The following is a 12,269-nucleotide window of genomic DNA, read 5'->3' on the forward strand; positions in this document are numbered from 1 at the left end:
CATAGAACACTACTCCAAAATACACAGTTGGCTCCAAGGCATATTTGTCCAGCTGCTTTTTCAGTGGCTTGTCCAAATCTACCCATCTGCGCTGATTCTGCTTATTATAATACCACAGACTGAAATATGTAATCTGAAAAAGAGGCATTTCAATGATTGAAAAAATTAATATTGTGATATTAGATAAAATATATTGTATGCAAGTCTTGCTACTGAGAAATAAAGGTTTTAAAACATTGACCAAGGCTATGGATTATTGAAAACTGAGAGAACTGGAGACACATTTAATATCAGGCAGGCATTAATAAAAAAGCAGGCATTAATTCCAGATAAGCAATCCACATACATAAGGCCCCTCACCTAAAACATTACCAAACCTACTCTTTATTTGCAAACAGTCCCTGGGCCTGTTGTGGCAACTCATGGATGCTAGTAGAAAGCATTTCTGTGTAACAGGAAAACTAAGGGAAGTGAGGAAGGCAAGTAAAAAATTACACTGGACAGCAGGAAAGGAAAGTATGGCTTCTCTGGGGAAGCGGCAGGCAGGCTCCCATGGGATGCTGAAGGACAAAAGAGCACAGGACAGCTGGTCAATCAAAGACAAGGTCATTAAAACACGTGTATGGCTCATCCCACGAGCAAGAAAATGGCTAGGTATGGTGGCAAGCTGCCTTGCCTGAGCAGGCAGCTCCTGACCTAGCCAAAACACAAAATACAGTATGCACTGGAACAGACTGCCCAAGAGGCAGGGGGAGTGATGTCCACCCCTGGAATGTCAAAATCCCACTGGACAACATCTCGAGCAACACAATCTAACTTTGATTAGATCTCCTCTGAGGAAGAGTTCGAAGAGTTTGAACCAGAACATCACTCCACACTGCAGAGTCACTCATTCAAATTCAGATTTCTCTGCTGTCTTTAAACTGATTAAAATCTGCTCCTGCAGCAATTCCATTCAGTTCTGGATCAGCAAACAGACAGGGACTGGAAAATATTCATGTCATTATCATAGCGAAACTAGAAATCATAATTACAAGTTTTTTAATTGAGGGAGGAGATAAGGGAATGCTATCAGTTACCAATTACATCTGTAGGCATTTATATGGAAATTCTCCAAGTCCTTTCTACATACACATTATTATATGCAACTGGTAGAAATACCAACACCTTTAATGTAACACTTGTCTTTATATATTTTCAGATGGTTTTCACTTATACAAAATAAAGCCATTAAGGATGAAGTTTTATAAAACAAAGAACTGCTCATCTTTTTTTTTTTTTTTTTTTTTTTTTTACACCAATAATTTCTGTGAATTAGACTTGGAAAAATTGTCTATCTAGCAAACAAAATATTTACTGTTGTTTTCTCAGAAGCGCTAGCATTTTGATGCTTTGGAGCACAGACTTGAAACTCATTGGGGAGCAACAGCTGGTAGTATAGAAAGGCCACTTTAGTACTCTCCTGTGAAAACTTGCCTATGTACACATCTGAAAATAGTCTGAACAAGATTAAGAGTCTACCATCATGGGATTTCGGCTATCCCTTACAGCTCTGACAGGCTGACTATGCAAGTAGCCATGGCATGAGTAGGTACATCCCAAACTTCAAGGACAGCAGTGAAGTCAATGCTCCGCAGCAGCACAGATCATTAAGTAATTTTGGGAACCAAAGTTAAGGTGTAGCATAAATTAATAATACCATCTGTTCTATAAAAGTATTTTCTCTGGGAAATCAGCAAAACTGGGAAATGGGAGCCAATTCAAAGACATAATGTTCCTCTCATGTTGCATACCGGCAAAATGTACTTCTCTGCCCATTTCTAAATCAGCATCAACACAGTTTTAAGTGGTTGCTGGTGGGTTGGGGTGGGTTTTTTTCCCAATGTTAAAAAAAATCCTCTAAATTAAAATTATTGTTTCCATGTAATTGCAAAATCAGTATTCAGAAGATTAAAAAAATGTTAGTATGAAGTCTGCCCATTTAACTGTAATTGAGATCCCTTCTGCAAACTCTAAGACAACTCTGGTCCTATTTGATAAAAAGGCAAGCTGTAATACAAAAATTAAATTGAATGATAACTGTCCATAGAGGAAAAAACAGTGGAAGATATCTGGAGAAAAGGCAGAATGCTGATATATGCAAAAGTTTCATGGTTGGGAAAGTTAAAAAAATCACCACAGAGAAACAGTGTATTCACACATCAGAAAGAGTTCTCTTGTAAAGCAAATCTCACAAACCAAATTTTTTACAGGTGGACACCATGTGCTCTTCACTTCTGAATTCTGAAAACCCAGAGTCAAATTCAGGAAGTCATAAATACTTCCAGTTTCAAGAGGACAAAAGGATTATGGTTCCGATTACCGATACTATAAACAACACTGTTTTCTAAATTTCTCAGTCCAGGTGCACAAAGTCTGCTGCTACCTTAGAAAACATTTGCTTTTATTTCTGTGCTTCAATCCCCCAACCATAAGATACAGGGTGTGCTAATCTCCGCCACCCCACAAGGATACTGAGAAGACAGTATCTTAAGATTCCATAAGACGTTAAGAATTATAACAGTAGGAACAACAAACTCCATTAAGAAAGAAGTACAATGTTCACTGCAACATCACACACTGAAAGGAATAAAATGTACCAAATGACTACTCCTCAATCCTTCCTACAGACCTAGAGAGGAAAGGAATGCCCATAATAAGGTGCATTTCTCTTTCATTATAAGACTGTTAACACAACACACACAGTCACAGGAGCCAAAGTCACACCGTGATGCTGACATCCTGTAACTTCCCATTGTTAAAAGGGTAATGTATATATATTGCAAGACAGTAAGTAAACATAGAGGACCAAAAAATAGAAACAATGGTTTTTGAAGCTGAAGTATATGCCATGAGCTACTTGATCTCAATTGCTAGGAAGAGCTTAATAAAGCAAGCCTATTGTGCTGGCCCAGCTCACCTGCCCAGCAGGTCAACAGCATCACTGCCGGGCTGAGTGCAATCTGAAACATCAAACCACAGCATTCTGGGTGAGAGCAGAGGCCAGGGCAGAGACCGAAACATAAGGGTAACAGCTACACAACCACAGAAGCACACCAACAAAGTCGAAAGACTTCTATAAAAGATACCACACAGACACTTGTGGAAACCAACAAAAAATGTATGCAAAAATTTCTAAGCAACTGTTTTAATAACTTTCATCTGCAGCCTTGGTGTATTTATGCCTCAAAGAAGTACACATGCATAACAGAAAGGTAAGGAGAGAAAGAGCACAAGCTTCTGTTAACACCACCACTGTTTCCAACTCTGATGTAAGATACTCCTGGTTCTACATGCTGAAGTCTAAACTGAATGTATAGCCTGTTTTTAAGGCATGATGATCACTTGTCCTGGTCTGTTTCCTTAAAACACCAACCACTTTTTCTTGCCTATGCACAGAACCGAGTACTTAATGGCCCAACAGACAAAGAAAAATGTTTCTGCGTTTTAAAATATTCTCTGGAAGCCAGCATATCTTTAAACAAGATTTTTCTGTCATGGTATTTTCCTTTACCAGCTCCCCCAATCTGGAATATCAAAAATAAAAAGAAAGCCAAGCAAAACACTATGGACCAAAGCCTATCTTCTGAACTGTATGCAAACCTCTCACTTGACTTCAAGGGCAGAATTTGATCCTGTGAGTTTTCAGAGGAGCTTATGCACCCTGGAATATTCGCACTGATTAAAATAGAACCCATTTTTATTCATTGCTAAAACATTTTATTATTAGCAGCTCAGAACAACACACAATTCTAAAAAGAATGTCATGACATAATTCTTAAAATATGTTAAGCCGTTAAGATTAACACTATTTTGAGGTTAACTTATTCACGACCCAACCCCTTTGAAGAAAATCAAATAGAAATAAAAAGAACATACACCTTCTGCAAGGCTACTTTCTACCTAGCTGTTTTCTCTCACTACACACAGGAATAGTAAGCATTTCTGCATAAACGTTCAAGAGTTATCAAGAACACAAAAGTAGCAAAAGCCCAACACAGTATTACAGTTCACAAGTTGATCAGAGTGGAGCGACTACATCTGTGAACTCAACCAGACTTCCTAAGCTAAGCAGAGGAGCTTTGTCGGGTATGAGTGCCACAAAACTACATTATTGTAGGTGGCTACATTATATCTTTTGGCCTGATGTATGATGAGAGTCAGAGAAGTGGGGCTGATCAGCCTTAAGAAGAGACTAAAGTAAAATCTTACTGTGGATTTCAACTGCCTAAGAGCAGGGTACAGAGAAGACAGGGCCAGACGCTTCTCGGAAGTGCTCACTGCAAGTATGAGAAGCAGTGGGCATAAGCTGCAATGTGGAAAATTCCAGTGAGATCAGGAAAAAAAAAAAAAGTCACAAAACTAGCCAAATACTGGAACAGTTAGCCCAAAAAGGTGTCAAATCTCCATCCCTGGAGGCACTCAACTCACCCAGCCAATCCCTGAGCCACCTGATCCAAGCTGGCCTTCCCGAGCAGAGCGTGGGACCATGCAACCTCCGAGTCCCTTCCAGCTCAAACTAGTCTCTCATTCTATGTCACTATAGAACTGGTGCTGACAAAGAGAAACCGCTTACTGAGAAATTCTTGGATGTAAATTAAATAACATTTTTAAGTGTTTTCTTTTACAAACCCATTAAAAACTGAACTTTAGATCTTAAAATTCTCATCAGTTTCCATATATATTGAGCATACTTTGCTGTTCCTCATCTGTTCTGTAATTTGAAATGGAATCAGTGAGACAGTCCTTCTTCCCTGTACTAACTGCCTGGTACTAGTTAGCTACAACTAACTGCTGCATTTCATTTTGTTTTCCTTAATATGGATCAGCCTCATCCCTAATAAAATTCCACTTTGGCTCTAATCTAAACATCATTTGTATGTATCAGTTATTCTAATTAGCAGTATAAAAAATGTTTTAATATAGAATCTCAGGGTCTATTTTGGTCACAGTTTACACTATCTAGAAAAGAAATACAATGTATACCACATATCAAATGTGTGTAATCTTCTCACTTGAGCTTACCAGCACTTACTATGATCCCCAAACTGGACCATACCTTCAATTTTCTGGCAATATAATATAGAGAAAAAGTTATGTTCCCTAGGACTTCGAGAGAACACTATTACTGCCATCTTTAAGGGAGGAAAAAAAAAAAAAAAAAAAAAAAAAGGAAAAAAGAGAAAAAATCCTCTATAAACCCTCAGACTAAAGGAAAAAAACCTAACCACTTTTTGTGGATGGAAGCAGCGAGGACAAATAGACTTTACCACACATTCCCCTGAGGCACAACAGTGTTCAAAGTTTACTTCGAACTTATGTATGTAATTATATATTTCCCAGATAATTTTAATATCTTGTATTATAAATCTTACAGAATATCTCACAGGTTACAAATAAACTGGAAATGAGAATTGTTTTCCAATTGTTAATACAGTGCTTCTAATTGATGCAATCTGCTACTGCCTCAAGGGTGCAGTGACCTGAGGAATCACCAGGCAAGTGTGAGGCAAGAAATTAAAAAACAGAAAACAATAACAGGGCTTACAGAAGAATGCAATCAAAATCTATTTTCAGGCTTTTCCTCTTTTACACTGGTACTTACAAATAAAACAAACCATAAGACTTTCCTGATCAGAATGCTAAAAACACTTTCTCATTATTGAAGGACAAGCACTGCAGTCGGACTTATAAAATCCCAGTTAGCCCAAGGGCTCCACTGCGCTTAGCTTTATTATATGCTTGGATACAAAACAGCTCCTGCCATCAGGATATCACAGTTTATTTAAACTGCATGCAGGAGAACTGGGTCAATAATCTTGTATTATGCACGACTGCCAGATACCAGGCGAAAGCTTTACCCTACGTCCAAAATTAAGAACTACAGGAGGAGACAAGAGGCCTGAAAATTCTCCAGAAACTCCACTCTTATCACAGCAGACAGCCCCCTCCACAAATCTTCTCTAGTGGAGAAAGGATTTGGAACAGCGTGGACTGGCCAGCGTACAAGATCCAACGCTTCCTGGAGTGGTGGAGACACCTGTGAGTCTTGCCACGTACCAACCACTGAATGGAAAGCTGCACCCCTCCACACACTACCACCACCAACTCCTCTTGCAGAAAAAGAAGGACCACTGCGCAGCCTCATAAAAATCCCTCCCTTTTCCCCATCTTGAAGCTACTTACTTTAGGGTACCTCTACTCATACTATTTTTGTTGTTCTAGTAGTGACAAGATCTTCAGCTATATCGGCAGGAGGGAGCATTTAGCAGGGTAGCTATACAAATACAGACAGAAGTCAGTCTCTAAGTCCTAGTTCTTTCATAACGTAAACCTTTTTTTCCAGCACCACTCCCCCCCAATTACTTTCTCCTAACTACTCCAATATGGATTTCACAAATGCTATTTAAACAAAGCGATAAGGACTATAGCTTAAAACAAAACAGCACGGATAAGAAATAGGCAAACAAAATCAATACTTTGCAAGGTAATCTGACATATTCCAATTTATTCAGATTAAAACACTGCACAAATGACAATACACTTTGCTTTACACCCTTCAAATATTTGGAATAAACAGTCTTTTGACAGGCAAGGCAGATTCTCCGCATCAGTACCTCAGACAAAGATAACCAGCTAAAGAGCAATACCTCCATAGTCCATACAAGACTTTATATCCCATCAAGACATACTTTAACCTCTTGCAGAAATTGGTCAGTTATCAATCAACATGACCAAAAAATGTAGAAACATACTTTAAAAAAAAAAAAATTGTGTTACTTTTTCCCATCACTGTACAGGGCTCCAAGAAAGATGGACTCACATATCTGCTTTTGACTTGCACCTTACACCTTAGCACTGACACGGAATGAAGCACCATCGTGTTCCCATTCATCAGAGGCTTAAATTGTGATTGCTTTACAATGGGGAAAAGCAAAATTTCATAGTAGTCTAAAAATACTAAACAATAAACTAATGTCTTTGCTTCAGAAGTAAATAAAACCTCTTCTGTCAAAATTAGTATAAAACTATACAGCAATTCACAGACATTGTGACAGTGAAAAAATACCACTAAGTGGTATATTCGAATTCTGACTTAACTTTCTAGAAAAGCTACAGAAATCAGGAGTAAGGCTTCCTAATTGCTACTATTGCTTTCATTAAAAAAACCTTAATTTTGTGCTGCTCAGTGTAATAAGACTGAGTGCAAATCCTATACATGAATATATAGTTTTCCTTCAGAAAAAGGAAGAAATACAATAATTGCACTGAGGCAACAATTGATTCTTGGTTGAGTGATCTGTCCTTCAACTTATCTTGGCTCCCAAATTGCAATTACAGCACACCTGCAATTAATACATGTTTTAGACTGAGTCAAGTTTGTTTTTCAATAAAGTAGCATCTTTTAAACTAATTAGATTACACATTAAAGGTCTGCATTTTTATATACACTTCTCTGTGACAATCTCTCCTTACCAAATTTTAAGGAAAATGTGGCTCAGAGACTGCAACCATAGCAGTTCAACTATGAGCACTGCTTCTTTTATTTCTCCAAGCATTAGCTAAAATTTTGACAGACTTGGACATAAGGCATAAACATAATTATGTTAGCGACCACTCTGTCATGACTTGGCCCAACTTTTATCAGCCAGTCAATATGTTTACTGATACACATACATGTAAGAATATTTATGGTTGCACTCGGTCTTATTTTTAAAACACTCTGTACATTTGCAAAACACACATTTAAGAAACCATCGCCCTGAATCAAAGTAATTTTTATGTGTTTTCTCCAAACAAGTGCTGATACTTTAGAATTCAGAGCAAAGTTTCACAGCATAGCTCAAGAATTTCTGAAGCACTGTTTCAGAACTCCAAAGTTATTCAGGATCCGGATAACCTTGACTCCGTCTTTCCTATCTGCGTCCAAAACAAACACAGGAAATTGCATATGCACAACACATACTCTCCACAGAAGTTTCCTACCATTAGTTCTTGTACTTGGGCCCAAATCTCTACCACATATCTGCAGCGAAGTCAGACTCTGCTCGTACACAGTAGCAGAATTTGCCCCTTCTTTCTGGTTTAGAAGTGTTATTAGAAAACAGAAATAAAAGAAGATCCAGCAAGAGAGGTAAAACAGTCGTAACATCTCCTGCCAAACATCCTATCAGTATCTAGCTGTATTAACATTTTTTTAAAAATTTCTATATTTCTAAGTATTTAATTTGTATACTTATGCCCTAGATGCAAGATGAGCAGTGTTGCAGATACTTTTTAAGTTAGTTAACAATCAGGGCTCTCGGTAGTTTTTCAAAACTTGTAAATCCAGAATGGTTTTCCGCAACAAATACAGCTTTTTGCATTAATTTGGTTATAGTTCTCTCACACGATAAAAGCCAGGCTGCGCTACAAAGGGTAAGTAACTTATGTTGCCTGTTCCCTTTGGCTTTTTTCCCCAGTTCCTCAGTTTGAGAGAGCTGGATTACATACCATTGCTGATGAGTCACAATCTGGGAATACCAGAAGATACTCTTCTTACTTTAATGCATATATTTAACTTTTCTGTAAAGTCTACCATTCGGTAAAAAAAATAAAATTGTCAACACACTTAAGATTTCCTAAACCCAAACTATGTGTCCACGCTAGTACACAACTTGGAAATTGAGAAGTACTAAATAAAAAGCAAACCAATGTTCAGCAACACAAAGCATAATTTAAAGACTATTCATTTACATAAAGATCTGTTAGAACAGATATCTTAAAAGACGGCACAGCATTAAAAACAATCTGTTTGATTCACTGCCCAAATTCAGTAATTGCAGACTACACCAGAGAGAAAGAGACATTTACAAATTTTACCATTCAGTGTGTAAAAAGGTAAAGATTCCTCTCATAGCTCCTGCAATAAACTGTTTTGAAGGTGCATGGGAACTGCATGTCATAACTGTGTACCCCATATACAGTAATCCAAAACCTATCCTTTGGTTTTCATAACTGTGTTAAGTCTCAATATTGAAATGAACAGTCATACTTTCATGTTTAACACTTTGAATTTCTATTCATGCTTTAAGGGTGTTCAGTGCATTAACAATATGCAAAATCTTACAGAAAGTACTTAGTATTTTACAGTACCAAGAACTAATGTTGTTTTTGCAGATTTAAGCAAAGTGCTGAGTAACTTTTTCTTTCCAAAAACTTCCTACCAAGCAAGCAATCAGGAATGATCTGGTATCTGCTTGGCAAGTCTGACTATTTAAAGGCAGAACAACATTTTTTGAATGCAAGCTCTGGAAAGTAATTTATATCCCTACTTTCCATTCCCTTTTATTGCAACACATTTTCCTGCCAAAATAATCCATGCAAGAATGCATGACTGAAGGAATCTGCTCAGAGTTCAATAGTGTACTGTCAACTCCCTCAGTCTGATATATGACTCCTAATTGAGGGAATTGCCATCTTTCTTTAAAAAAAAAAAAAAAAAAAAAAAAAAAAAAATTTTAGGAGTAGCTCCAAAGAAAGATAATGAAGAATAGCTGAAAAAAAACCTGCATCTCCAACGCTCTGTGACTACTTGAATAAAAGCTAGTAGTCATCATTCAGGAAGACAAAGCCTTCGCGTTTTGCAAACCAAATATAGTTAAAATTCTTTACCTTCTGTTGATTTAGTAATGGCATATGAAAGTGGATAGATAAAATTGACAAACTCCATTCACACAAGAAGTTAATTCTAAACATATGATACCTGAACTGTTCTAACTAAACTCTAAGTGTAGTTAAATTCTCCCTTTGCTAGAAGGAGCAACATAAAAAATGTCATACTGTTGCACAGAATTGTATTTTTCCAAAACAACTGTATACTAAAAAAATATTTTGAATATCTACAAGAATGCATATTGGGATTGAATACAACCACAGAAAGCAAACATTTAGAGATTAATAGTTTCACAACTATTTCATTTATTATTCTCCAAACAGAAAAAAAAAATTTCTGAAAACAACTGACTGTACATAGCATTTCCTACTGAGAAATCCTACAGTAATACATGCTGTGTACAGTAATAAATGTTTGCAGGATTGAGTCCTAAATTTATTTTCTCAATATTTGAGCAAAGTTATAAGCAGTTGACATTGTTTGACAATGAAAATACAACATTTCAAACAAATCATAGTTGTTAGACAAAAATTATTTTCAAAATTACTCTTATTTTGGTTACCTAAGCCTAGAGTTTTCATCCTGTATTTGAATCTCATATTCAAAACACCACTACAATGGACTGCATAATAGAGCAAAAGCATTTTTTTCAGAACAGTGTTAGAACACCAAACTTCTATTACAAGTTTTCCTACTCTAGGGGGAAATGTCAGTTTACACAGGAGCAACAGCATTCAACTACTGCAACCAAATCCACCTGTGTTCAACAAAATTATAAAGCAATGATGTTGGTTCATACATTGGTGGTCTACATAACTTTCTATAATCATTTTGCGGCTCAGCATTTCATAAGTAATTCACTCATTACAGCAGAGCAAATTTCAGTTGCAGAAGGATCCTTCAAAATATCAAGTACGGAATTTTTGAGAAAAAAAGACAAGTTACGCAGACATATACAGATTCAACTCGTGCAAACCATGTTTCCTCATGAGGCCAGCACTCAAACTAAATGACTATATGCTTGCTCCAAGACAGTGTCTGCAAACATGCTTGTGGTATTTGAATAAGCAATACAAATAGTTGGTCACTGGTACACTTATCACATTTTGTGCTTTAGTTTCTTTTCACAGCACTAATCCATCAGAAAGAAATACACACACACAAGTAACACCACCTTTCATATACTAAGCTAGAAGTTGTCTCAAGTCTTGCCATAATTCTTAACTGTATTGCTTAGGCAGAAAAATTTTTTACTGGTTTGTTTTCTTTAAACAGCATTTTCGGCATTGTCAGGTTTAAAACCAGTCGCTTTGTTTATCGCTCTAAGCTTCTCTTCACTGCTGCTTCTCACATGTCCTTCCCTTAGGCATTCCCTAGCTCTGCAACCTAAGTTTTGCAACTGTTTTGGGCCAATTCGATGCCCCATCAAGACCAGAATGTGAAGAAGCAATGGGAACACAGGATAGCTGCTCCAGTAAATAAACTGCCCCAAAAGGTAAGGATTTACCACTTTCTGATAAATGCAACTAGCTCCAAAAATCATGCCTTCGCTCGACAGTTCGCTTACCTCCCGCAATTCAAGCCTCTGAGCCACTGCTTCCAGACTTTCCTGGCCTGTGCTTTCCACCGACAGCGTGAACTCCACAAATTCATTGTTGAGCAGCTGGATACGAGCCACCAAGCAACTCTTGCTGGATACAGTGTAACGTCGAGTTCGTTTCAGTTTTAGCCCAAAAGGTAGAGGCATCTTCTTCTTCCCACACAGATGGTTACCGATGAAAAACTACTACCACCAGGACCTTGCGAGGGGAAAAGCAGCGATCTCCTCTCAAAAGGTAAGGAGCTGTAAAGTCTCCAGAGATCAGCCAGCAGCAGCAGTATCCATTAAAGACAAGCAAGTTTTCCACCAAGAGACAAGCAGAAGGGGCATCCACTGGAATCCTAGCAAGGAGCAGAAGAGAAAGAGAATAAATACAAGAATTATGAAACGTTGACTGAAAGGGGAATGCTAACATGGGAAAAACAACATGTATATTTTTTCTAAATCTAAATAATCAGTCTACTTCTCCAAAATGCAAAGCTGTTATGCATTCAAATAATGAAACAGGCACCAGAGTTTCTGGTTTTTCCACAGACATCAGTCTTTGGCAAGTTGATTTTTTTTTTTTTTTTATAAACCTGCAAGTGAATAATGAGTCTTTATCAAATGTGGCTGCAATATCTTAAAATAAGTATTTCTAAACTGAATCAGCACTTAAACGAAATACCTCTACGAAGTCCAAGTTGCCATTTTAAGAGCAAAACCAGCAATCTGGCTTGTTTTTCAGAGCGGTGGGCAGCCTCAGCCGCTATCTGCTGGATTAAACACAAAACCAAGCCCCATAAACGATTAAGGGGAAAAAAAAAAAAAAAAAAAAAAAAAAAAAAAAAAAAAAAAAAAAAAAAAAAAAGGCAGGAAGAGAGGCATTAAAGCTCACACCTCAGCCATTTCCTACCAGACAATTAAAATCCAATTCCTCTAATTTTCCCTGAATTGCAGCTAGCTGTACCATTATTTCTTATGCTAAACTGCCGT

The 12,269-nt window shown here is 37.3% G+C and overlaps 1 protein-coding gene across 1 annotated transcript in view; it reads right to left on the reverse strand.

The window, feature by feature from the left end:
• PTPN21 (protein tyrosine phosphatase, non-receptor type 21) overlaps positions 1 to 11,441 on the reverse strand; it is a 36,380-nt gene extending 24,939 nt beyond the window's left edge. The window contains 3 exon segments of the mRNA XM_010076578.1: position 1; positions 4 to 133; positions 11,262 to 11,441. The exon segment at position 1 is cut by the window's left edge and continues 30 nt beyond it. Coding sequence (XP_010074880.1) covers position 1; positions 4 to 133; positions 11,262 to 11,441 — 311 coding nt within the window.
• Positions 11,442 to 12,269: the final 828 nt, after the last annotated feature.

Source organism: Pterocles gutturalis, unplaced genomic scaffold, assembly GCF_000699245.1.
Source record: "Pterocles gutturalis isolate BGI_N339 unplaced genomic scaffold, ASM69924v1 scaffold37918, whole genome shotgun sequence".
NCBI classification, from domain to species: Eukaryota; Metazoa; Chordata; class Aves; order Pterocliformes; family Pteroclidae; genus Pterocles; species Pterocles gutturalis.